At 48.2% G+C, this 26,836-nt stretch overlaps 1 protein-coding gene across 3 annotated transcripts in view; it reads left to right on the top strand.

Annotated features, from left to right (window-relative positions):
* The window catches only part of CGNL1 (cingulin like 1), a 156,221-nt gene extending 132,366 nt beyond the window's left edge, over positions 1 to 23,855 (top strand). The window contains exons 11-19 of one of the 3 annotated variants that reach the window (XM_030318097.2): positions 640 to 792; positions 1,693 to 1,863; positions 5,854 to 6,015; positions 8,815 to 8,904; positions 17,853 to 17,936; positions 18,607 to 18,731; positions 19,687 to 19,795; positions 20,101 to 20,264; positions 21,566 to 23,855. In XM_030318097.2, coding sequence (XP_030173957.1) covers positions 640 to 792; positions 1,693 to 1,863; positions 5,854 to 6,015; positions 8,815 to 8,904; positions 17,853 to 17,936; positions 18,607 to 18,731; positions 19,687 to 19,795; positions 20,101 to 20,264; positions 21,566 to 21,698 — 1,191 coding nt within the window. In that variant the 3' untranslated portion in view covers positions 21,699 to 23,855. Of the gene's footprint in view, positions 1 to 639; positions 793 to 1,692; positions 1,864 to 5,853; positions 6,016 to 8,814; positions 8,905 to 17,852; positions 17,937 to 18,606; positions 18,732 to 19,686; positions 19,796 to 20,100; positions 20,265 to 21,562 lie in introns of all 3 variants that reach the window. The other 2 variants (XM_030318095.2, XM_030318098.2) reach the window with 2 other exon arrangements.
* Positions 23,856 to 26,836: the final 2,981 nt, after the last annotated feature.

The following is a 26,836-nucleotide window of genomic DNA, read 5'->3' as shown; positions in this document are numbered from 1 at the left end:
GTACTGCCTTTTCCATTGAACACCTTCTGCTCATCAAGTTTACCCACCTGTGGATTGCCACATTCCCTTTTCTTCTGTGTATGAGTCCAACACACGATTCTGTTGACTACAACTTCCTCTACCCACATGAACTCTTGACCTATGGGACAATGTTCTCTTTCCTCATAGATTGATTTTTAGCTATTTTAACTGTAAGAGTCATTAGCAGAGCAGATTCTAGAACATGAAGTATAATGCTGTATAGCACAGGATGTAAATTGCCACATTGTTTTAGGTTTGTTTGATGTATATCTTTACCTCAGTTTTCAAGCATGAACTTGAAAATGCCGTGTTTTCAGACACTGTCCTTAATTGCTACCCCCAGCAGCCTTGACCATTTTCTATATTTCTATAATAAATCCTTTGTCTGCCCCTTCATTCTCATGTGTGTTTTTGGCTAAGTCAACTTCACATTTGGGTTCCCAAATTTCAGAACCAACAATGTCCTTGTGTCTTCTGATGGCTTTATTCCTTTTCCTTATCACTGATGTAGCAGGTCTGATTACTTTGTTGTGTGGATGCAGAATTCCCTCTGCCACCTGTCCCTTTGGCTGACCTGGTAGGTAGGTGACAGCCCTGTACTTTGCTTGCTGTCTGCAGAGAAATCTGAATCGGGCCACCCAGGAGCAGAAGCAGTTGTCTGAGAAGCTTAAAGATGAGACAGAGCAGAAGGAGCAGTTAAGGAGACTAAAGAATGAGATGGAGAATGAGCGATGGCACCTGGATAAGACCATTGAGAAACTGCAGAAGGAGGTGAGGGGTAGGGGAGGGAGAGGTGTGGGCAGAACACCATTGGGACCCAGCGCCCTTGGAGGGCCTGGTGGGAGCTAAGGAAACCTGTACTTAGTCTAAGCACAAATGTGTCAGATTCCCAGATTCACTGAAGCAGCTCTTTGGCCTTGTTGAGAATCCCAGTTAAAGGGAAACTGGTCTAGAAAATACCCTCTGGAATCTGGGCCCAGCTCCTCTCCACAATTACCCAAAGGAGCCTGGCATGTAAGTGCAGACTTCACAGGTGTTACCTGAATCACAATCTCTGTGTCTGCGTCCATTTGTTTTGTCCAGGAGCGTGAAAGACAGTTCCAAACGCCAGTAGTTGCTACTTGTCTTCTCAGCTCATCTCTGCCCCAGAGTACCCAGAAGGAGAAGGGCACAAAGCTGACTGGCTTCCCCACATTCTAGGAGCCAACAGGAGTGCCTGTCGTTTTCTGATAACCTGCTATGTACCAGTCACTTTACTAGCTATTTTGTAACTAGAATTCTATATGTATTGTTTTAATTCTGACAGCAACCCTGTAGGATAGATACTGTGATTCTGGTATTTCCAACGAGGACGAGGACGCCACCGAGGCCCAGAGAGGTTTAAGTACATGTCCCAGTTATGTAGCTGGTACGTGGCAAAGCAAGGACATGACCAAGGTCTATATATCGAGCTGCAAAGGGTGTGCTTGTTCACCCCTCCATGCTGCCTCCAAGTTAGAGGTGACTTAGCCTGGACAGCCCATGACAAGGTTCTCTTCACAGTCTTTGGGGGAGGTTGTCAAAGAAAGAAGAGGAGATGTGTGTTCTGTGTTTAGATGGGACCCAGACCTAGCTCCCTGGCCCCACATGGGGCATCACAGGGTAGGCTCACATCCATGTCACCCCTTCCAGATGGCTGACATTGTCGAGGTGTCCCGCATATCAACCCTGGAGCTCCAGAACCAGCTGGATGAGTATAAGGAGAAAAATCGCAGGGAGCTTGCAGAAATGCAAAGGCAGTTGAAGGAGAAAACCCTAGAGGCTGAAAAGTCACGTCTGACTGCCATGAAACTGCAGGATGAGGTAATGCCTGGCTGGATCAGTTCCTGGTTTACCCCTTAGTCAAACTATCCTCAGAGACTGCTTTTAAACCTTTCTAGGAGAGACTCGGGGTAGATCTTAAGACGGCATTTGTGCTTGATTCTTCAGTGTTAACCCTTAGGATACATGGGGCAAATGGCATTCTAAGACACAAAGTCCTAGGGCCTCTGACATAACTTGAATGTGGCCATCTTCTTGATTAATTCAAGATTTTCTGCCTCAACTGTTTAGCTGCTATTTGTGGAGCACGAGTGGTGTACCCAGCTGTGCCCAAATGATTCCTCTGTATTAATGTTTTAATTTAATCATAGAGCAAGTATTATAGTAAACAATCACTTTTTGCCATTCATTTAGAAAATATAGACTTTTATTAGGGTGGTTGGGGTAGACAAGAGCTTCAGAACAACAATGGGTGGAGACAAAAAGAAATCCTCAGGAATTTAGGAGTACTGAAATTATTAAAACATTTTTAGCTTTATATTTAGGAATAATAGAGCAAAGTAACTCAAATGTTAGCTCCCTTCAGTCTTGACTCGTAAAGAACTAAGAAAAAGGGAATGTTTTTGATTATTTTAATGGAAAGCTGAAGGCTCTAAAATACAAGTACAGCGTCTGCTGATTTCTCGCTGTGCCTCTTGCCAGCTGGATGACCTTGAGCAAGTTACCCCAATTTTCTGAGCATCTCCTCTTTCCTCTTTAAAAGTATACAAAATAATGATCATTTCGTAATGAAATGAGATAACATATGAAACTATAGAGTAGAGGCTTGCATGTCCTGGACACTAATGTTAAGGTTTTTTTTAATTCCAAGACTTGCTTTTTTTTTCACAAACAGTGCCAAGATTCCACAGGAAAACAAGATTTTCTTTAAAAAACAAACTTTTAATGTCTTTGATGATCAAAGAAATGTTACCCATGAGTCAGTGCTATAACCGAGTGAGAGAACAATGGATATTTATTACAGACCTCTAGAACACTTCTGGAAGGACCCTGATAACCGGTCCCCTCAGCTTCAGCATCATATGATACAGGACTCCACAGATCATTGAAATTAGCATAGTGACATCACAGTTCTCTTCCGCATTAAAAAAAAAAAAAGTCATTTGCATTTCTATGGCAAATGGGAGGGGAGATTCAGATTATTTGGTGTCTTAACACCAACAACCACATGGTGTGCTGTTTTGATTTTGGAAAAATCACAGTGTCACAATGACCCCTGCAAAGTGCTTCCTGTTAACTCTCTGTGTAACGGTTACTGTTCTGCTAGAATCTTTGGATTGGAAGGAACTTTAGAGATCCTCTAGTTAGATGAGGCAACTGAGATCCAGAAAGATTCGTTAAGGCCAGCAGGAGACCTATATTGTTTATAAAAGAGCAGTAATTCAAAAGAGGATTTCTTAGGGTGAAAGCAAAGATGGCCCTTCCTAGATTTTTCTCTGTGGTGTAACCCTATGAGACACTGTTTCCATATAAATGGCAGAAACAGACACCTCATCATTCGGGAAGGAAACTGCAGTCAGATACCGCCCTGCATTAAGCTATGGAAATCAGTGGAGTTGTTTAAAACAAAAATGAATAAACAGGCTAGGGTCACTCTGGATCCTTGAAAAGCTTAAGCTGCACTCTTCACTGCCCCTAACCCTGTGTTTCGGTTGAGCTGAGTTAAAACTGTCCATTAACAAAAAAGTGTCTTATCCTCAGGGCCACAGCACTGCCTTCTTCGCTTTAAGAGAAATAGATGTTTTACATATTTTGCCTTTGGTGTGGATCTAGGAAGTTCTGATGAAGGTAATCTTTAGAGAATTAAGACTCAGAATTCACTATTCAGTTTATTTTCTAAATCCCACTTAGCAAAGGGCAGTTCTGACTACTTAAAGGTAACACTAGTGGGTTCAAAAGTTACTTGCTTACTTGTGATTCTAGACACTATATGTATTCTCTGGTGCATATTTGTATTGAGTACTCTTAGTTTGACATAGCCCTTGCGAGACGTTAGGAGGGACATACTGGGCATTAGAAGACAGGAATGTGCTGGGCAGTGGGAAGGGTATCAAGAAAGGAGTGTGGGCTGTGCATTGGTTTGTCAGTCTTTCTGACCCTCAAACTTCTTTTCGGGTATTAATCTCATTTGATTCTCATCTTAGCTCTTTAAGGTAGGTTTTATGATAATCCCATATTACAAATAAGGAAACTGAGTCACAGAGGTTTTTTTTTGTAATTTAAAACTTTATTTTGGAGAGATTTAAAAACAATTTTTTTCACTGTTTATTTTTGAGAGAGAGAGAATGCAAGCAGGGGAGAGGCAGAGAGAGAGAGGGAGACACAGAATCTGAAGTAGGCTCCAGACTCTGAGCTGTCAGCACAGAACCTGACACGGGGCTCAAACCCACGGACCGTGAGATCATGATCTGAACCAAAGTTGGACATTTAACTGACTGAGCTACCCAGGTGCCCCTGGAGAGGTTTTTTTTTTTTTGTTTTTTTTTTTTAATGCGCTATAGTGTAGTATCTAAAGAATGTTCCATCATTGTTTTTCCTTGGGATGATTCTCCCCTTGTGCTCTGGTTCAGTTACCACCAAGCCAGATGAAGGTCTGTAACTGGAGAGATCTTCCTCAAGGCTATGCTGTTGTCATAGAAAGGTCCGGTGTTGCGATCAGCCTCCACGACAGGAACCCATTCCCTTAGGTCTTTCCACTGGACTTCCGAAACTAGGCCAACCTGCTGGGCCGCCCCAAAGACCATCTTTGAGGCTTCCCCAACTCTCTGTGAAAATACCCTCAAAGGATGCTGGTTTTTTTTTTTTTTTTAATTATATTTTTTTCTTAACGTTTGTTTTTGAGAGGGAGAGAGAGAGTGCACGCGGGCACGCGTGCAATTGGGGGAGGGGCAGAAAGAGAGGGAGACAGAATCTAAAGCAGGCTCCAGGCTCTGAGCTGTCAGCACAGAGTCCAATGCGGGGCTCGAACTCACAAGCTATGAGATCATGACCTGAGGCTGAAGTCAGAAGCTTAACTGACTGAGCCACCCAGGCACCCCCAAAGGATGCTCTTCTTTAATGGAGTTTGCCACTCACTGTCGTATACTCTCTGAAGGAAATAAACCCCTGGTGTAGTTATTCCTAAGAGTGCTTTCACCCCAGCTCCAAGAGGGAAGGAAGTTGGAAACAAAACAGATAGCCTTTGTCTTCACTGAATCAATCCACACAGATGTGTAAGGAACACCTACTGTGTGCTGAGGTGGCTGGTTCCCTCAGGGAGCTTCCAGAGAAGTAGAAAACACGGACAGCCCCTTGTGTATGAATCTCTTTGTGGCACGTTTTTCAAAGCCTTTAGTTCAGTGCCACCTTGTGGATGAAAAAAACACTGTAAATTATGACAGCTGATACAGGATTTTCTTCTAGAGGCAGAGGTTGTCACCTAATACTGAACATTTATATTATTAGATTTTGTGTCTGTAGGTTGTTTTGGGGTCATTAGTTCAGTTATTATTTTCCCCTGATTTTGACCCTCCACTGAGATGATGCCGGTACAGGTGGGTAATAAATTGCACTCTAGGAAGCACTTACCTAGTTCAGTGACTTTCAAGTGTTTTTGGCTATGACCTATGTGGAAAGAAATAAATCTCGCATCGCAACCCAGTAATAAGTACGTCCATACAAATATATGAATATCTGGCACAAAGGTTTCACAAAGCAATATCTGCTTGTACTGCTCTACTCTGATATTTTCTGTTACACTTAATTTCAAGATGCTAACGAACATCTACTACATTGAATTTAGAACCCAAGGGATTACTACTTGTAGCTAGAGGAAGAGGAAACTGAGACCCAGAGGGAGTTGGAACTTGCTCAGGGTCTTCTGATCTCCAGTACGTGGGCATCCCCTGATCACCGCTGGGGTCAGCCTCTGCACTGTCCAAATGCTGTCCAGGTGCTCCTGATACAGGCCAGATAACCGCCCACTCCTTCTAGATGCGTCTGATGGAGGAAGAGTTACGGGACCACCAGAGAGCTCAGGATGAAGCACTTACAAAAAGGCAACTTCTGGAGCAGACCCTGAAGGACCTGGAGTATGAGCTGGAGGCCAAGAGTCACCTCAAAGATGACCGAAGCAGACTCGTCAAGCAGATGGAGGTCTGTAGGCCGCGTGAGTCTTGAGCTGGGGCCTATGGAGGGCGAGCATGGGACACAAGAGAAGCCGTGCACACCTAAGCCTTTGGTTTTTACTTTCTGGAACAGCCAGACCTTTGTGGTCATTTCTCAATTTGAGGAAGAAGCTTGTAGTTGGTAGACGCATAGGACATCAGAGCTGAAAGGAATGATGGAAACAGTGCCCTCGTTGTCTTCAAGAGGAAACAAAACAGAGCTCCAAAGAGGCCAGGTGACTTTACATAAGGGCACACAGACAGAGCATTTCCTGTTGATTGCTTTGGAGATGCTTCCCACTTATAGAAGAGGTAGGACTGCTGCACATCTAAAGAGGGGCTGAGCTGTGCCTTGCACCCACACTGCCTGACTGCTGGCTCTCACTTGCCTCACCACATGGCTCCATTCCTGTTCCTGACTCTGGCCCGTTTTTTCTGACAGATGATCCACCTTGCCCAAGCTAGTGGCAAACTGTGTGGCTCAATTCTTGTTTGGATACACCGTATGTACATAACCCCAGACAGTAGGTCAGGATGTGCTCACTGGAATCGCCAGCTGGAGGTGATCAGTTCACAGGGTGAAAACACAACACGGCAGATAAGTGTGGATCAAGGACTTGAATATGAACATGAGCAGGCTACCGAGCATGACAGGAGGGACCTTAACGTCAGTCTCCCTGAGCCTGTAAAACAGAGTAATGCTCAAGAACAAAACCAGCCCCAAACCACAACAACCCCCCAACACACACACACCCACATCTCAATGGAGTTTAGAGAGAGAAAGAGAATCAGCCCCACACCAAGGGGAGAAGTTAAAATTGTCAAGGTTTTGATAAAAGTGCTTAAGGACAGAGAGAGAGAGTTTGAATTTAAAACCCATGGAATTTTTTATTTGACTTTGCAAATAAAGAGAAATAACTTTTAAAACCTCCAAGAGACTTAGTAGCAATTTTTATCTAGGGAGTGATGTTTCAACCATTAAAGATTTTATTAGAAGGGCCCTTGTTAGAGGCTGGAATAACCTGGTTACAGTTCTGTTGTTCTTTTGTAGGATTGCTGTGTATTTTGCTGTTGTCCTCGTTCTGATCTCATTAGAGGGGCTCATTTTAAGGAAAGCTAAGGTCAACCTGGTTAACTAGGAAGTGATTTTTCAAGGACCTAAACAATCTGGTTAAAAGCAGGCTAAAGCCTCATCAGGCAGTGGTGTAAGAACCTTTGGTGTAGTGGCCCCCTGAATGCTCCTGGTGGGTTTTGAATTGTACAGATTTTAGGCAGGAAGAGAACCGTGTGAGGAGGTGCTTTTACCTAAACATTGGGGTGTCATCTTCTAGAATGTTCTGACTAAAACCTTTTGCCAACTCCAGGTCTAGAGGCAGTGGCATAGCTGGGCCTCACTCTCCCCTGTGCCGTGGTTTAGTTATTTCTCCATTAGTTACAGGACTAGTAGCTCTCAAGGGCCTACCTCTGTGACGCACATGGGAGGCATGTCTCCTCCCCTGATAGGCGGCTGGCAGGACTGTCTTGCTGGGACTAATAGCTTTCCTGTTCCTTCGCTGCATTTAGCAAGTTAATTCTCGGGATTCCAGGGCTTTCTCAACAATTGGGCGTTTTCTTTAGACTCAGAAACTCAGAGGCTGTTTTATGTAAACACAGCACTTGTGGACCCTTGGTGATTTCTGACAAAGGCAGAACTGTCCCTGGAGGAGTCAGGAACCACTGAACAAACACGGGGCTTGGTGCGGAACCCAGCTCTCCCTTCCAGATTGGACTTTGGGACTCTCAGCCTCTGGGGAGGGAGCTTTCTAGGTTCCCGAAAGACTTTGTTCACCAACAGGGAAGGCATTCACAGACATTTACTCATTCGCATGAGTTCTGTGAGTCTTATTTTTGGCATTTACAGAGGCGTCCATAGCTTGTCAGCCAACTTTGACAATTGCAGAGACAGTGTTTACGTACAGATGCTACAGACTTGTGTTTAAAAACTCACCATGCTAATTGCTTTTTAGCGTGCGTGGCTCTGAGTTAACCCAGACATATGACAAATTGGCTAGTGACAGGAGAAACATGTGCGCAAACCCCACAAGCAGAGTGGTTTGTGTTAGAAGCCTCTTTTTTCATACACACAGCTACTTCGAAATGCTTTTCTCTTAGCACTCCGTGGTGTTAAATGAAGGCCCAGAGAGGAAGAAAGAGATGACAGTTCTTCTGTAATGACTGGTTTAACAGAATGGACCACCACTGTCTCTGTGTTACTTTGGTGCAGATTTGGGACTCCACAGTGCAAAGTACATGAGGTTCCCTAGAAGAAACAGGCAGGTGCAAAAGTATGTCGTAGACTTTACTCCTGCAAGGTTTAGGAAACCCTGAGCAGCAGAGAGAGAAAAGCATTTTCCAGAGCTTGGAATATTTAGAGAAGTATGTCTTGGATGATAGCTGAGTACACACATTCCCTTTTAACAGGTAACTTGGAGACCTTAGCCTTAGGTAGATCTTTGATTCATGAGGGGGGAAAAAGACATGAAGGAAACATGTTAAAATATCCCTAGTGCTTATGTTAGGGTTTGGGGTAATATGTATTTTAGAAATGCACAATTATATTTTACCTTATGAAAGCAATAAAACACAGTTTTTTGGGCATTGTGGGAAATAGACACGTCCTTTCCCCAAACGCTAAGGATCCCCTGCTTTGATCTTCCCTTGAGGTTTTCTTTCCACAGGGCAGTACTTGCCCTTAACCCGGGTCAGTGCAAGTTCCATTGGGCGTGTTTGTGTCTTCCTTCTTTCTTAGGACAAGATGTCTCAGCTGGAGATGGAACTGGAAGAAGAAAGAAATAATTCGGATTTGCTGTCTGAGAGGATCACTCGGAGCAGGGAACAGGTACTGTGTGTAGTTGAATGATGAATGGAGTGTCCTTCGTGAAAAAGGAAATGTGAGAAGTTAAATCCACGGGTTTGGCCAGAGGAGGGAAGAAAAGTTCTTGCCCTTTGGAAACGATGGAGGACTGAGTAGTCTTCCCCATAATAAGCCACCAAGACGGAGATATAACGTATAACTTAAAGCACGCAAGGTGGAAGTTTCCAGAGTGGTTATGGGTAACAATCTACTGGCCATGATGGGCAAAGTGCTTTTAGAGCAGAGGCTCTAAGAATCATTAGTTCAACAAACAATTGCGTGAAATTTTGTGGCTGACACTGTGTTAGTGCCATGGAAAGTGAATGATGTGGTGCAGACTTTTCCTTTGAGAAGCAATAGAGACACCTAGGAAGCATTCACCATACAATAACAGTCCCTTCCAAGTGAATGCTTTTTGCAGTTTTCAAAGGGAAGGAATTCCCCTTATCTTTGATCTATCCATACAGCAGCACCTGGAGATAGCAGGGGCAGTTCTCTCTGTCCTCACACCGTAGATAATAGAACTCATTTCCCAAACTACACTCTGTGTAATCCCAAGGGTTCTGAATTTTTTTTCCCATTTTTTAATTAAAAAAAAGTTTAGAGTGATCACACGTGGAACCATTATGGGACAGGATTCAAAATACGCAGTGGCAGTTTTGAAGAGAACCTGTATTCTCTAATCTCAGCCTTTCATTTACAAATGATACATGTGGCTGCCTGTAGAAACCTCTGAAGGGATGTACTCGGTTGACAACTCAGTTGTATGCTGGGCTGAACATGGTCCTGGAGAAGCTGTACATAGACATTTGGAAAGCTCTTTGCCACTTGACTTGCTTTGGGCACCTTCTTAATTAAACAATGCAAACAAAACCTAAAAGCCTTGGATGATGCTGCGTATAATTGAGAAAAATATCTGTATAAAGGATTAAAATGAAAAATCTGAGAAAGGCAAGTTGATTTGGGCAAAATCTTCATCCAAAGCAGCACTTTCCTCAGGTCACTCAGTCTTCTACTTATCCACATGCGCCACCTTTGCCCCGCCTCAGGATGCCCCAAAACTGGAGGTGCCAGTGATTGGGGACAGTGCCATTCCAAGCTGGTAGCTCCTCTTCAGAGTCAGAGGGGAATCACTGGCTTCTTCTCCATTTGCCACTGTTTCCCTACTAACCGGCTCTTTGCAAACAAGCACAACAGTCCTGCTGTTTTGCTTCTGAGAGTGAAGAACTTGCAATCCGAGGCTCCGTCCTCCCTTCCCACTGAGCTCAGATTCAGTTCTGCCTGCGTGTTCTGTGCTGTGCTGGTAGCATCCTGCTTAGGGGGCTGGCAGCCCAACCAGCCGGAGCTGCAGAAGCTCAGAGAAGAGTCTCGTGAAAATCTGAAGTCCAGATGGGGAGCCCAGCCTTGACACTTGAGCCCTCACGGGTTCTTGCTAAAGTCTGCATTTTGTTAAGTTCCTATACTGGTATAAAAGCTGCTTGGTGACATGTTCCTGCCAGCTTGGCTGAGCGGCCACATTGCCACAGGGCATTTCAGGATCTGCTGAGCATTCGTGATAACAGAAGTGGCCATGAATTTGTTTTGCTAATGCTTCTCATGATGTATGCAGGGAATGGGGGGAACGTCTGTCATCCAGTCCCTAACCAGGCAGGGAAAACAGACTCCCATACCCCATGTTTTACACCAAAACCAAAACACAGACCCAGTGACACAGAAAGTGGTTGCCTCCCTCTGCTCAGCTGATGGCCTAAAACTAAGAACACCGATCGCTTAAATCAGTTTCTTTTGGCCTCTTCTTCCTTCTCTCACCTGAGCATGGGAGGCATAGAACTGCTGGAAAGAGCGCCAGACTTTGAGTCCAGGGCCTGACTCCTGCAACAGCCCCAGGGAGCTCCAGGAAAGTCCTAGCCTCTCTGAGCACAGTCTCTAAAGTCTGTGAAAGTGAGGCTGTTTGTTCAGGAGATTTCTGGAGGCTTCTCCAAATTCTAACATTGAGGTGCCATGACTGGCTGCATATAACCAAGTGTCTGAGACACTCTTTAATTCCCCATCCTTCCCTGTGTCTGAGCTGCAAGTCCGAAGAGAGGGTTCCGCAGTCTCCAGCGTCTTTGTCCTGTTCATTCTGTTTTCCTCTTCTGTTTCCTTTCTGCGCCCTGCCCTCTCTGAGGTAGGGAGGGAAAGGTGAAGCCTGGTATCTGTTTTAAGCGGAAGAGTGGAGCATCATGTTCAAATTCATGTAGGAATTGCTAAAAAACAACAGCAAAACAAAACAAAACTCCTGACTTGAAGTGTTGTCTCCTGAAGCTTGTAAGAGGGGAACCTAGGATTTGGCTCCAAAGCCATTGCTTCCCACCTGTTCCCATCATCCCAGCATTAGACTAACACTGGTAAAGACCTGCCCCCTCCCCCAAATACATTTAGGGCCTCTATTCCCAAGTGAAAGATGAAACCATGGTGTCTCTTAATACGGATGAGGGTTTATGTTCACCTGATCTTCTCTTGATTGTCCTGTGAGTCCAGAATTTACATAGTGAAAGAGGCCCAGCATTGGTTTTAAATGTGTCAGGATGATGTTCTAGCTCACTGGGCATTGCTGTGTCATTGCTGGTGGTTGAGTACCAACAGTTAACAGTAGGGCTGGGCCTAAATGGAGAGGCATTTTCTTGTCCACAGAGGCCAAGGTAACCCAGCCTAGTGGAAAGGTGATTGATCTGACATGGGCAGCTGTCAGACAAGAGGAAAAATACCAACTGGAGAGCTTTGGGTGGCTTTATGGTCTTTCTAGGGGCTGAGTGAGGCTTTGCTGTTGCCTTGGCAACTATAGGAGAAGTCCCAGTGAATAAGGTTGCAGGCCTGTGCAGTCATTCCCAGGTGGTGGGCGCCAGTCTGCTCCTCAGTCTGCACCAGGATGATGCATCCTCTAGTGTACGGTACTCCTTTGTAGTCAGTGACAGAAGGATCAAAATGGGTTTTTTTTTTCCCCTTGTAATTAAAACAATACTACTCTCAGAACTGCTTGCTGCTGTATGGGCTGCTCCAAACCTAATGTGTATAGTTGGTTAATAATGATTTTCCTCTCTTATGATTGAGGATCTTCCTGGTATTTTTAACACCAGCCAGGAGTGTAGGTCACAAGGCCCTTTACAGCCCAGTGGTAAACATAGGTGATGGGATGAAATATTGTTATTAGCAGTCATAAATATCTTTGGCTTCTTGTTAACCCAGAGCAGCTGCTTTTAATCCTGAGCGCTGGCTCAGGTCATGGGTGCCTCTGACATAAACCCCACTGGAGTCTGATACTGTTATTTCCGATTGGAATGTTCTAGGTTTAACATTCCTTCAGTCCAGCTGTGATAAACTGTTGCTTTCAGCTCCTGTTCTGTTTCTAATTTGATTGGAAGTTTTTATTTGGTCTATTTAATATAGTTGAAGGGTAAACAGCATATGAAGCACTAAACTTCTATAAAGAAGTATTTTCCCAGACTCAGATTTACTTCTCTAGTCCAAAGGAGGAAGCTGGCCAAGCCAGAGGCTTTTCTCCTTTCTTTTTCTTTTTCTTTTTCTTTTTCTTTTTCTTTTTCTTTTTCTTTTTCTTTTTCTTTTTCTTTTTCCTTTTCTTTTTCTTTTTCCTTTTCTTTTCTTTTCTTTTTTCTTTTCTTTTCTTCTCTCTTTTCTTTTTTCTTTTTTCTTTTCTTTTCTCCCCTTCCCCTTCCCCTTTTCTTTCCTTTCCTTTCCTGCCAGTGTGGGTAAGAGGAAGAAGGATCTGATCTAGAATCTTCTCAAGTCATTGGGCCCATCCTAGAGATCACTGTATTGAGCAGCCTCAATGCCAGCCTCCGATGCCAGCCTCAGGAGTGGCATCCGTCACTTCACATGGTATTCCTTGTATAATGCTCCACGCAGTGGATTTATTTTGGAATTTTCTGTCAGGTTGTTCTTTCTGAAGAACGGAAGGAAACTTGTCCTGCCTGCTAAAAGCCTTGGATTGCAAAAGACTCGAGAAAAATTGATGGCCTGGTCACATTAACTGTTAGGTTTAATGCTTGCACATTTGTTCCTTCCTGTTCTTTGCTCTGATTTATTTTGCATTTAATAGTGCATTTTGTTAAGTGCAAATATTTTGCATTTTAATAGTCATCGTTTGAGGGGATGTGAAGTATAAATAATTACTGTTTTGTTTTTGTTTTTCGGTTTTTTGGTGTGTTTGCTTGCTTTGGAGTTTCACCCTTTGCCCTGGGCTCTCCAGGGAGGTCTTGAACCTGTGGAGGCCTCTGTCATGCTGACCCTCTGAGTGTTCGTTTGCACTGGGAGGCCCGTGTCCTGGTAGGACCCAGATTTTCCAGTAAGGGGCACTGAGGGAACAAGGCTTTGGGCACCGGCTGCGTCTTTAAGTTGCAGGTTTGTCTTGAACTCCCGGTCTGGGTTCAGCACTGCATGGCCCCTTGGTGGTCCTCGAGTCCCTCCCTGGCACTGTCTGCCTCACTCCTCTGTGGAAGTTCCTGCCAGAATGCTCTCTCCTTGTGGGATTTGCCCTTCATTGAGAGACCGGGGTTTTCCCACATGTGCTAAGAGGGAGAAAAGGAGTGAATGATTTTTAGCTGGAAAGCCTGGGTGAGAATCCCAAAACTGCTTCCGAAGTTCCTGAACCTCCCACCTGGAAAATGGGGTGATAACATCTGCCTCACAGAGTGCTAGGAGGATTGAAGGGCCCACACGTGCCCAGGACACTGGCAGTTGCCCCACCGTGCCTATCACCGGGGGCTTTTGCTTCTTGGTATGTCCCTGCTCGGTCCTCAGGCCTGGAGCACAGCTGTAGCAGTCACCACCTTTCCCCTAAAAGCAGATGCTGTAAACAGCTGCAGTGAGACCTCTGCCTCTGCTCTGCTGGCCTATTACTGTCTTTTGGTACTTTTTGGCCTTATATCTCACAGCAACTGTTAACCTGCAGTTCTTCCTTAACCCACACTTTGGGAAAATAATTTTCCTTTCCTCCCCTCCCTCACTCTCTTCCTTCCATGCCTCTGAGCTACAGGCGCCTGCCTCCCCTAAGTCCTGCATTATGCTCTCTCAGAGGCTCAGAGAATGGTCTCTCCTACTCCATGCTTCCCCCGGCACCAGGCCTGCATCCTGTCCCTCCCCGTGCACGGTCAGTCTCCCTGTCCAGCTCCCTTCTCGTTACTGTCCAGCATCTAGAATTTCCCTCTCCTCCGTGATTCTCACCCTTGCCTGCTGATAGGTTTGGGGCCCCTCTGTGGCAGTCCTCTTTGGGGAACCTCATGTCCCCAGCCCTCCAGTTGTAGGTGACTCTTGTCACCGCTGGAGTTCAAGGAGAGGTATTGACCCACCTCTTCATGCCCGGCACCTTCCCTTCCCAGTTTTTGTGGTTGGGTTCCCCCCTCTGCTGAGCATTCCAGAGTGGACTTCTTGTCCTGCTCAGGTGCTCTTTCCTGGGCTTCCTTATGCCTGACCTTCCTCAATCCTCTGCCTTCTTGGCTTTGGGGACAGGGCTGTGCCCTGGTTTCCTCCCGGCCTCCCCTAATGGAGTTGGGGGAGCATGCTCCCCAGGGCACATTTCTGGGTCCTCATCATACAGTTCACCTTGGGGGTCTCATCAGTCCCACGGCTTCAGCTGGTGTCACCCAGTCTCTGTGCCTGTGTCCACAGCCTCTCCTGGGCTCCAGGGGCCGATGGGGCTATTAACAGGACCTACCTCCTCCAGAGGGGTGAGGACAAAATGAGACAGCACTGTAAAGATGCCCAAGATTTCCTTTAGTGAGTGCAGTCTCCATGCTTGCTCCTGTCACCTGTTCTGACGGGCCCTATGTGACTGCTCCCTGTCCCCCATCTCTTAACCTGCTTGTCCCCTGTCCCTGTGTGTCCAATTCCTCCAGCAGCCCGTCCTGTTTCCCACCTGCCACTCTGACTCACCAGTGACCCTGATTTGGCAAGCTCTATTCCCTCTCCTGCTCCCCTCAGACCTCTCAGGTAGGTTGCAACTGAGGGTCTCTTTCCCCAGTCCTGTGAGCTTGGGCTGTGACTTCTGCCATGTGCTGCATATACAGGACTGGTTCCTTTGTCCCCCGCACGGCTATACTGAGGGCAGGTCCTGCGTTGGTCTTAAGCGTCCCGGGGCTGATTGTGTAGTGTATCCTGACCCATCCCATCATCCTAAGACCCGCTGTCCCCCAGCAGGCAAGCTGGTGTGTTCACAGACACACGCTCACTGGCACCTGACAGGGCAAAGCCTTTTCCGGGGACACTCCTCAGAGTCCAGAGAGATGGGGTGACTCCTCTTTGGCAGGGATGGGGGCAGGGGCCTCTGGCTTCCTCAGGAGAGCCACACAGCACCCCAGAGGGTGGCAGAGCCACCAAAATGTGCTTTCACTGTACATTGCTTTTGGCCATCTCAAAGGGCCTTCACAGGCTGTTTTGTTCGAGTGCCTTGTTGTAGAGACGAGTCTGCCTCCCAAAGGTGAGGCCCCTCAGGTCACACACAAGTGAACCCGGAGCCAGAAGAAGAGCCAGGCGGCCACTGCTCGTCTGTGTAATTACTTCCCATCACAGTGACAGTTTAACCGCGTTCTCAGTGGAGTCCTGGCCTCTGCCCAGGGGCGTGAACGCGACGCTTCCTCCCGGGAGGCACGTTGCAGTCCCATGGCCCGGCCGTGCTGACACCCTCCGTGCATGGTGTGGTGTGTGCAAAGGCCCTGCTCCGAGTGGGCTGTGAGCCCGCATTCATTAGCTGTGGACTTTGTGCTCTTGTGGCAGTTACGGGAATATTCCGGCACCTTTATAGCATGTGATTCTCAAGGGCTCTGGGGCCATGCAGGGAGGGAGCCAGGTCACGAGGCAGAATTCTCCACGCTCTGCCTGCTGACCCTTTGCATTGCTGGCATTTTCCCCCTGCTGCATGCAAGGATGACCTAAGGAGACTGCCTTCTCCCCTTGGGTTTTACAAGACAGCTGTATGCGAACCCTAGATCCATTTGAAGCCTTTTCGGCATGTTGGTCCAGGGCAGGTGGAGTCGTGGGCTGTGAGTAGGTTTGATTTGGGTTCTAGTTCTGCTATCTCCAGTCACATGTATAACCGCCCTGGGCATCAGTGTCTCCTGTTGTAAAATTCTGAACCCTGCTGACTTAGAAGCCTGCCAGTCAGAAATGCAAAAATGTGAATGTTTTTTGTTTTGACTGCACGGATACCCCCTCATCTGTGGGCAGAGTCCCAGCCTCCTCCGTGTCCAGGCCCTGCCTATCGCCTGCCTTATTCCTTGGCACTCCCTGTCACCCACTCCAGGCCAGACATACCATACGCACAGTTCAGGGACTGTGGGAGAAGGGAGGAGATGCAAGTGTGGCCCAACAGGGTCGTGTCTCCTGTTATTCCCGGGACCCCCGGGTCTTGCTTTCCAGGCAGATGGGGGGGGTGGGGGGTGGTGAGCTTTTCTTTTCCTAAGGTGCTTGTGCAGGTGATGAAAATCCCAGTGGAGGCCAGGCTGGTGAGATTGTTAGAGATGCTCCCCAAGTATCCAGGCACTCCCGTGTGTACACCGCTTACCCAGGCTGAACCCCCACCTTATAGGGGAGGGGGTGGGTTTTATTTCCCCTGTCAGTTCTCCTGGCCTCTTCAGGCTGCCCTCTGCTGGATAGTCCTGGGAAAAGGGTCTGGGGCCTCTGCCTCTGGTGCTTGTTTCACTGCTGCCTAAAGCCCGCTGGGAATGGGAAACAGAGGCGGGCGATAGGACTTCTTTCTGGGTGCTGCTCAGTTAGCCTCATTTTCTCTTAATACAGAAGAAATCCTCGGTAGCATTTAGGCTTTGCCAGGTCACCTGGAGCCGCCCAGTATTCTTGCTGACTTTTGTTTGTGGCTCACGAAGGGAGAAATCTAGCAGCCTCTGAGGTATGCTAACTGTAGTAGAAGCCTTTTCTGAACTTTGAACTTGTAATGCAGCAGTCAGGAACTCATATGGATACTCCTGCCCCCCATTACTAGTTCTGTAGATCTTGGTCAGGTTGGATCACTGACTCATCCCTCTTTGCCTGGACTCGGTTTTAGCATCGTAAGTCCTGTGTCCTGAGAACATCCTCGGTCCTGGGCGAGCTAGCTGGAGTGGTTGGTCTCCAGACAAATTCATGAGCTTCTCTAAGCCCCGGTGCCCCGAGCAGAGATAGTACTGCCTACTTCCTGGGAGTGTTGTGGGGACGTAACAGGCTAGTGCTTGTGGAGTGCTAAGCAGGTGTACCAGTTTTCTAGCGCTGCTGTAACAGAATGCCCCCAATGGGGTGGCCTAGAACAACACAGATGTGCTATTTCACAGTCCTGGAGCCCAAAAGTCTGAAATCAAAGTGTCAGCAGAACCATACTCCCCTTGGGCCTGTAGAGACGCTCCATTGCTTCTTCCTAGCTTCTGGCAGCTTTCTGGCCCTTAGGCATTCCTTGACGATAGATGTCTCCCTCCAATCCTCTCTCTCCACGTGGCACTCTCCCTGTGTCTCTCTTCACATGGCCATCTTTTCCGGCTGCATATCTGTCCCTTCGTCCAGAGTTCCCCTTTTTATAAGGCCACTAGTCATGTGGATTAGGGCCCACCCTAATGACCTCATTTGAGCTTGGTTACCTCTGTAGAAACCCTATTTCCAAATAAGGTCATATCTTAGGTACAAGGAGTCTGTATCTTTTGCGGGGGGGGGGAGGGGGAACATAATTCAGTCCATAGCAGCAGGGTTTGCTATGACCATTACTGCCTTTTGTGTCATTATCTTTGCAATCATCACGAAACCAAGAGTATCTGCGAAACAGCTCCTGCCCCCAAGAGGAGATGGCCTGATGAAGAGGAGCTGGCTTGGCAGTTAGAATTTGGTACCCAGGAACCATTTGAGCCTGAAGGATCTAGAGACAGCCTGTCTCACTGCTGGCTTTGTTCTGCTTGGTGCAGATGGAGCAGATGAGGGGCGAGCTACTCCAGGAGAGAGCTGTCAAGCAGGACTTAGAGTGTGACAAGATTTCCCTGGAGAGACAGGTGAGGCTGGCTTTGGACTAGACCACCCCCCCCACCCCCAACAGGGTCGTCTTTGCATGGCATCCAAAGAACTCTGGGACATAACCCGCCCGAGAGGTGGAGGTGTTCCCAAGGTCTTTTCCAGAGAGGTTTTCCCAATGATATTAAATCTGCTTGGAGGTTGAGCAGCTTGGGGAGGAGAAATTGCAGGTGGTGTCTTCTGGATCCTAAGAGGGCTAAATTTTAACGCAAAAGAAATGAAAAAGCCGTGAGTTGCTCAAAGCTTACTTGAATCATTTCTCTTACATGCCATTGACGTAAATTCTTCACTGAATACTATGTATGTTATTGGCGGAGGAGCCTATTTTTCCTGCCTCCTCCACCCCCGATAGGTTTGACAGAAGAGAAGGCCACGCCTTTTGCCTGACATCTAGGAGTCCTAGGACAGCCAAAGATTTCACTTGGGCTCCTAAGGGCACATGGTAGAACCTCTTCTCTTGGCCTGCCAGGAGCTGAGTGCTCTTGTTTCCCTGGAGACACTGCTGGCTTCCCTAGGTCCCCTGGGGCCATGCACCCTGTCACGGAAGGCAGCCTTATCACAGTTGCCCACCAAATGCTGGCTCCACCCCATAAACCCGCACAGAGAGTGCGGCAGACACACACCCCTCACAGCACCCCCGTCTGATTCTAGAACAAGGACTTAAAGAGCCGGATTATCCACCTGGAAGGTTCCTACAGGTCCAGCAAAGAGGGGCTGGTGGTACAGATGGAGGCCAGGATCGCTGAGCTGGAGGACCGTCTGGAGAGCGAGGAGAGGTGAGCCCCACCAGGACCAGCTGCGGTGCAGAGGCCTGGCACGTAGTGGTGGTCACACTGCAGAGTGCTTTCCCATTTGTGTCTCTTGTCCTCATGAGCCTTCACGTGAGGAGGGTAGAGCAGGTACAGTGGATGAGAAAACCGAGACCCGTCCCAGTGAGTGCTTGAGGAAGGTAACCAGGCTGAATATACATCAGCAGGACGACAGCACAGGAAGCCTACTCCTGAGTCCCCGGCTTCCCCACCATGCGACTGCCCTTCTCCCCACCCCTTAGCAGACCACGCTGCCTTATAAGCTACTGAGGTTGAGCTGGTTTAGAGGCAGGAGGTTGACTCTGCCCCAGAGGCCAGAGGTATTGGAGCAGAGGGCAAGTGCCATCTCAGAGATTGGCGGGACCCCCACAGTGGGTGGGAGGCATTGGGATCAGAGGGCCACGCTCATTTCCAGCAGATTCTCTGCAGCTAGCTCTAAGGTCACAGCCTGGGGGCCAGCACCAGGGTTGAGCTTTACTGGCCTGCGTTCTCACTCTTGGCCCCTCACCTTCCTGGAAGGGGTGAGGTGCGTGTGCATATGGCACTGTGCACTCTCTGTTTTTCAGTAGGACTTTGGGGCTGGGCTGGAGCAGCCTGAGATCTGTGATGCTCACACCCTGGCAGTCAGGGACCCTCTGCTGTAAAAGTAGAGTCTGGGACTGGAAGAACTCAGGGCAGCTCCAGTCCCAGCTCTGCCTGTTGCTGACTCTGTAGTTTTAGGCGGGTCACTCCCCTTCGTAGGGCACCCTTTCCCTCACCTGTCCAGGAACAGCCCCTTCATCCCATACTGTCGTGTTCTCCCACCCTAACCATCACGTTGACCAGGCTGCCTGGCTGGAGCTTCCCCTCCTCCACAGACTGCCCTGGGCCTCCTGAGGGGCTGAGATGAGAGGGTCTCATTCTCTCTCCCCCACCTTTCCAGGGAGCGGGCCAGCCTCCAGCTCAGCAACCGTCGGCTGGAGCGGAAGGTGAAGGAGCTGGTGATGCAGGTGGACGATGAGCACCTGTCCCTGACTGATCAGAAGGACCAGGTGAGGGACCCTTATTCCCAGATGGGATTTTACACCCCAGGTAGGAGGGCGATGGAGTTGTGGAGGCTGAGTCCCTTCCCCTCACCCCAGGCACATTGTAGAACAGTGTGGCCTTTGTAGCCTACTTCAGTAGGGGGTTCAGTAGGCCCTAGCCCCTGAGCTGAGACTGATTGCTCCCTTTGCCATCTCTCAGTCTCTTGGGGAGACGGTGGCTGGATTGCTGGCCTGTCTGTGCTGGACTCTTCTCTTTCCCGGCTGGACTGGGCGACCAGCTAGCACCCAACCTGCCCTCTCTCCCAATGCAGCTGAGTTTGCGCTTGAAAGCAATGAAGCGACAGGTGGAGGAGGCTGAGGAGGAAATTGACAGACTAGAAAGTTCCAAAAAGAAGCTGCAGAGGGAGCTGGAGGAACAGATGGATGTCAACGAGCAGCTGCAGGGACAGCTCAATTCCATGAAGAAGGACCTAAGGTGGGTGAGCGTGGTGGCCCCGTGGGGACCGTGATTCCTCTGACATTTGAGGAGAACTTGGCGCTTTCAGGGCGTTCTCACTCCTGGTGTCTGAAGCCAGTTCCTTGTTGTCACCTTGAGGGGTCATCCCATCCTAGAGAGTGGCTGCATCCGCTTGGGTCACCCCATCTGTTCATTCAGGTCTCATATGTGTCATCCCCAAACCAGTCTCCTGATGTCAGCTGGGAACTTCATCCCTCTTAGCCATAAGGGGTAACCAAGGCTCAAAGCAGGAGGCCCAGCTCATACCATCATGGAGAAGGCAGCTCTTAGGCCAGCACTTAGGACTCCTGCTTGTAGGGAGAAATAAGATAAGGTTTGGGTTCATATCCTCATGAAGACTAGACTATCTCAGGAGAGAGCTGTTTCTAAAGCTCCCCTGCTGTGATAAGGGGACTGGGGGTGGGGATCACTTTACCTGCCCCAGGGTCACTGGGGTGCAGGGTGGATTAGATTCATGTTCATCCATAGAGCTAAGCCTTTCTCAGAGGCTGACTATGCTGGCAGCATAGGTGGTTCTCTTGTAAATGGACAGAAGACCCCAGCCCGTTAAGAATCCTGTAAACAGGGCCTTTCTATCAAGAACCTGGCCCCAGGGCTGGCATTAGGGTGCACCATTTAAGGGGGCACCAAAAATCTCAGTAATCAAGATAGATAATTAATGCAATATTATAAAAAATAAATGCCAACAGCCCATGGTAAACAAGATACCAAAATTTAAGATGGAATCAACAACGGGGGCATCTGAGTGGCTCAGTCAGTTAAGCTTCCAACTTCGACTCATGTCATGATCTCACGGTCCGTGGGTTCGAGCCCCCTGTCGGGTTCTGTGCTGACAGCTCAGAGCCTGGAGCCTGGTTCGGATTCTGTGTCTCCCTCTCTCTCTATCCCTCCCCCACTTGTGCTCTGTCTCTCTCTCTCTCTCAAAATAAACAAACAAACAAACATTAAAAAAATTTAAAAAAAAAGGGGGGGGGGTGGATCAACAACTGTACCCTGACGAGACATATCGTAGTTTGAGGCAAAAGGAAAAATCAGTACTACCCAACTTGTCCCAGCCCTGCCCAGCCCTTCCTATCAACACCAGCCTGGGGCAATTTGCTCCCTGCTGCTGAAGGAACTGTCAGGTGCACACCAGCCCGTGGGCTTCTCTGCCAGCCAGTGGGGTGGACAGACAGGAACCCAAGACCCTTCCTTCATCCCCTGAACAGAGATGAACCGTAGCCCAGGGCCTGGAAACATGCCCCCTCTTCTTTCAGCAGACTTAAGAAGCTGCCGAGCAAGGTGCTGGATGACACGGACGATGATGACCTCAGCACGGACGGGGGGAGCCTCCACGAGGCGCCGCTGAGCTACACTTTTCCCAAGGACAGCACTGCCATCAGCCAGATCTGAGTCCCCTTCCAGGGCTGTGGAGGTGGCCCGTCATGCCTCGCGGAGACCCTCGGCCAGCCTCCTGCAGCGGGGACCTGCAGCTAGCTGCGCACGCGCGGCTGGGAGCGGGAGCGGCAGCGCCCACGCGGAACAGAGACCCGGCGTCCCCTGGACACAGGACAGGCTGATTCCTCCACGTCGCGGTCCTCCCAGAGTCTCTAAGGGGTAGCACGCCTCTCCCAGCTAAGGCAGGTGGCTACTGCAGCTTAAATGTTGGTTGACTCCCGAGGCAGAGGAGCCACCACTCATTGCAGGGTTTGGAGAATATGATTTGGCAGGCGGAAGCCCGGGTTCTGCACCGCCATCTGCTGGCACCGTTTGCGGTGCTGCTCCTGCCCCTCCTCCCTCCCCCACCAAGGAAAAGGGTCCAAAGTGCTAGTTATTATCTAACAGCAATTGTGCAGGGGAGAGAGAGGATGTATAAACTGTACATATTTTAACCCAGATTCTCATGGACTGCTTCTGTTGCCCTGTGGAATATTACAGAGGCTTTGTAGGGTGGCTTGTTTGTAAACTCCACACCTCTAGCTTACTATTTTTTAAAACACAGAGCTATTAGATTTTTATTAAGACCTAGTTGGGAGAGAGGGTAGAATACAGACTACTTTGGACATGAGAGTTGGAAAGAAGGAATTGCCGTGGTGTTAAGGGACAATTAATTCTGAGAAGAGAAATTCAAGTGGTCCTAGTAAATAACTTATGGAGGGAGACAAAGTCTGAGGATCACTTGTATCTGTGGCCCTGCTTACTTATTTTATCTAGAATTTTGTTGTCATTTCTGAACCCTGCTGAGACCAATTCCTGGTCACCAACTGCAATGTCTTTACCACAGTTGGGGTAGGGAGACTTTTAAGTAAGGCTTTTGGCAAGTGGTGTAGTTTCTAGAGGGATGGGGTCTTACTGTCATTTCTTATTGGTTCTTTCCTCCCTCTGCCCACATCAGGCCTCCAAGTAGCCTCCTCTGCCTAGGGTTGCTTAGTGGGGAGTAGGATGGTGTGGGGACAAGGCTCCTGGACAACCATGTGAGGAAGAAAAGGTGGTGTCAAGTAAGGTCACGGGGAAGGGGAGGAGAGGAGGTAAGCAGGCATGTGTGGGTATGTGGAGGAAGGAAGAGAAGGAAGTTCTTGAAAGCTGGGGGGATGTGTAGACAAGGGGCAGATTGAGTAGGATTTCGAGTTTATGTCAGAAAAGCAAGGGAAAACATGAAAGATAGGAGGTGTTTCTGTACAAATTGGAAGGCTCCTCCCAGCTTCCTGGGACAGAGGGACATTGGCCTGCACCAGGCATACTGTAATTGGGATTCAATGAGGTCTGTGGCAAGACCATGTTGCTGGGACAGCATTATAGGGAACATGGAATCAGGAACATGCAGTATCCCAGTACTTCCTCCTGGCTTTTCTAGTGTCACCTCCCACTTTGATTGTTCCCAGGAATGGCCAGAGGCCAAATCCAGTCACAGTTGGGCCCCTATAGGTGAGGGGCAGAGTGTAGAGCCAACAGCTCAGGAGGGCCACGCCAGGGAGAGAACACTGTAAGATGTGTGTGTATGCGTGCACACACACACACACACACACACACACACACAATGGGGCAGAGAGAATAGTGTTCAGTTGCTTTGACAGTGTCCCCAGGCATTCTAATTGATGGGAAGCCTGTGGACCAGAGAACTCTATGACAGTTACCAAGAGGAGCAGGGTGTTTCAGTGTGCTACCTACCTGAGGTCACAGAGCCCACTGAGCAGGATTCAGAGTAATCAGCTGGGTTTAAGGGCAGGTGTCACCGTCCCCTACCCCAGGATTCCCCCCTCCCCCACTCCAGTTGAGTCAAACCCTCTTCCACCTCTGCTGGCTTGGAGTGGTTCTTGCCTCTAATTACTTATTTGAGGTGTGGAGAGATTCTTCCCTTTAGCTATTCATTCATTGAGCAAATATTTATTGGGCATCCATCATGTGTCAGGTACAGTCCTTGGCCCTGGGAATACAGCAGCGAATAAAGCAGACCAAAATCCCCTCCTGGAGTGCAGTTAGGGGAAAGAGGGTGATGACAACAGTCACATAAATGAACACAGAGGCTGAGCCCCTCCCTACCTAGCCCTGGAGCTCCTCTGTGCTCTTGGGGACACAACAAGCCTGGTTCACTGGAATTCCCTTCGACCCTCAGTATATTCTTGGTTTCCCTGCTTCTTCCACCATCCTTAGAATTTGCCAAGAAGTCTGCCTAAAAATGCCTCAGCTCACTCATAACTGCAGGTGGAAGATGAGAAAGGCCGGAGATGCAAGAACTTTGGGGGTGAGTGTCCATCTTGGTTTGTGAGAAAGTCACTGTCTCTCTTTCTTGCCAGTTCCTTGTGGTAGCCATGAGTCTGGCTGCAAGAAGCAAAGGTGCCCATGAAAAGAGAACAGAGATCACCATTCAAAAGGGTTGAATCCTTACTGGAAAAGATGGGCCGCTGTAGATGTTAACAAACACATCACCCTACATAAGAATGGCTCTAGCAGTGAAGCATGTGGTGTAGCGGGCTGGGAACAACATTGGACTGGGACTTGAGAGGCGTTTTCAAGTCCTCGCTCTTCTTGCCCTGGTGACCTTGACAGGGGTGACCTTGATGGGGCGTGTGCTCCAGAGATTGCCTGGAATAAATGAGGACCATGGTGCAAGGTCCTTTCCAGCTCTGACATGCTATCATTTGATTTTATTATATACTCATTTTTTTCTGTTTGTTGCTTTAAGAACTAACCCTATTCAAGAATATTTTCTTTAGCTAGCTTAAAAAGAAAAAAATATTTTATTTAATAAACAAATACGTGGCCAAATGCAATGCCGAGGAGACAATCATCGTATATCTTTATAATTTTTTTTCCTGCTTCAGAGTGTCATTTGACAAAAGCAAGAGGCTTCTTCTGTTGGGCTACGGCTTTTGGGTATGTCTGATTGCTTTGGTTTGTCATGGGGAAGAGACGTTCGGGCACATCTACCTCCATGTGCGTGAACTGGATAAAGCAAGGTTGCCTTTCAATAAATGGTGTCACCCAGCAGGAATCTTGACTCTCCCATTATTTTGACTCCCTTGTTTGCTCCAGAGCTTGGCTCTTTGTCCACCAAGAAACAGCAAGGTGAATGGCTGGAAACTGCTCGAGGAGGTGGAACTTGTCATGCCTGGGACCCGTTTCTGAAATAGAAGGGTGGATGTGGGTCAGTGATAAACACTGAGAGAATTAATATGCCTGCTGTTGGTGATGTGCTGAGACATCCAAACTGCCCACTTGCAGAACAAGGCAAAATGGGAAGTGTGTTAGTAACTGAGAATAAACAGATACTCCCTGTTTATTCCTTGTACCTAAACTAAAATGGGTTCTCCAACAATCAGCGTTTACACATGATCTCTCTTGATCGACAACAGGCTGACTGCAGGTACCAGGGTCCCCATTTTACAGGAAAGAATTACTTCTCCATGGAAGGGACCTATGTTGCTCATTCTTTGTCCTCACATACATCCTCTGCCCTGTTGCCTGAAGGCTGCCTCCTCCATGACCTATGGCCACCCTGTTCGGGGTCAGCCCATAGGAGCAGGTGGGGGTTGGGTATTTCCCTGTTGTCACTCCATGCTTCATGTAACATTTTGGGCTGTGGCTCCTAGGGAGACTCGTGACTCCAGCACCCACAGGACTTGGGTGACCATACCTCCCCTTTGTGCCTCTGGTCCTAAAGCTGGTCCTGGTTTCCTATTGCTATTCCTCTGGGTCCCTTGGCAGCCCTGGTGGGTTCCTGCAACATTGCCTACCCCCCTCCCCCACCTCAGTGCAGCTCTCCAGTGCAGCTCTTTACTGAATTCTTTGGTTCACTGCAGGTGGGTGCTGTGGCCTGTACAGAGCTGTGCCCACTGCCCTGTCGATTCCCCCAACAGTGTAAATAATCCTGCCCATCCAGCTATTCTGCAGCCCCTGACTCCTCTTATTCTGACTGAATGGAGCATCTCAGATATTAAATGAGATTCTCTAATTTTAATTAGTCCTCAAAGGCTTTGCATAAATTCTGTTTGCCTTTTTTTTTTTTTTTTTTTAAAGTAGGCTTCATGCTGAGCACAGAGCCCAACGCAGGGCTTGAACTCATGCCCCTGTGAGATCAAGACCTGAGGTGAGATCAAGAGTCAGATGCTTAACCCACTGAGCCACCCAGGTGCCCCTGTGTTTTTCCTTAAGGTCAGGTTTGTTGAGGTATCTATTTTTCATTTGTAGTAAAAGGTGCTCTTGTTAGTGTTACCTGCTTTTGAAACTGGATTTAGGCTCTTTCCTTGGACCCCCTGCCAGGGTCTCTTGGTGGGATCAGGAGACCCAAGGTGAGCCCAGAACCAAAGGGAAAAGTCCTTCCAGGCCTGAGGCACCCTCCTCCACATTCTTGGCATTTCTTCTTTGAACTTGATAGCAGCAGTGATCCCGTCTTTGTTAGTAGACAGTCATTAGCCAGAAAGGTTTTTTTTAGTTTTTTTAAATTTCTGTTTATTTTCAAGAGAGCATGAGTGGGGGAAGGGCAGAGAGAGAGAGAGGGAGACACAGGATCTGAAGCAGGCTGTCAGCACAGAACCCAGTGTAGGGCTTGAACTCACAAACTGTGAAATCATGACCTGAGCCGAAGTCGGACGCTTAACGGACTGAGCCACCCAGGCACCACAAGCCAAGAAGTTTTCTATTCGAAATGTTCACATGATGGGGGAAGTGACTTGACAGCAAGTTCCTGTTAGGGGCTAAATAGCCCTGAGGCAGAAGTCCCCTGCTTTGCAGAGGGATCAGCAATGCCTTGACCACATTCTCACACCTGTCAAATACCTGGCACTGAAAATCATTGTGGGCATTCACGCGTGTCTTCCTCCACAGGGCGAGATTTGAGTGTGTACCCCATGCCAGGCTTATCAGGGCTGGAAAAAAATGTGCCAGTGCAGTTCCCAAAGGCATTCAACAATAATATCTACCCTGCGGGGGGAAGTTTGCAAGTTTCCCACTGTGCAGAATCCGGCTTGCCTTTACAACAGATTGTCAACAACTCCTTGGGGATGGGGAGCATGATTCCAGAGGTTTCTTGGGTAAGCAAAATTAAACTATTT

This window comes from Lynx canadensis, chromosome B3 (assembly GCF_007474595.2).
Source record: "Lynx canadensis isolate LIC74 chromosome B3, mLynCan4.pri.v2, whole genome shotgun sequence".
NCBI classification, from domain to species: domain Eukaryota; kingdom Metazoa; phylum Chordata; class Mammalia; order Carnivora; family Felidae; genus Lynx; species Lynx canadensis.
Note: the sequence above shows the minus strand (reverse complement) of the source record. Positions and strands in the feature narration are given on the sequence as shown.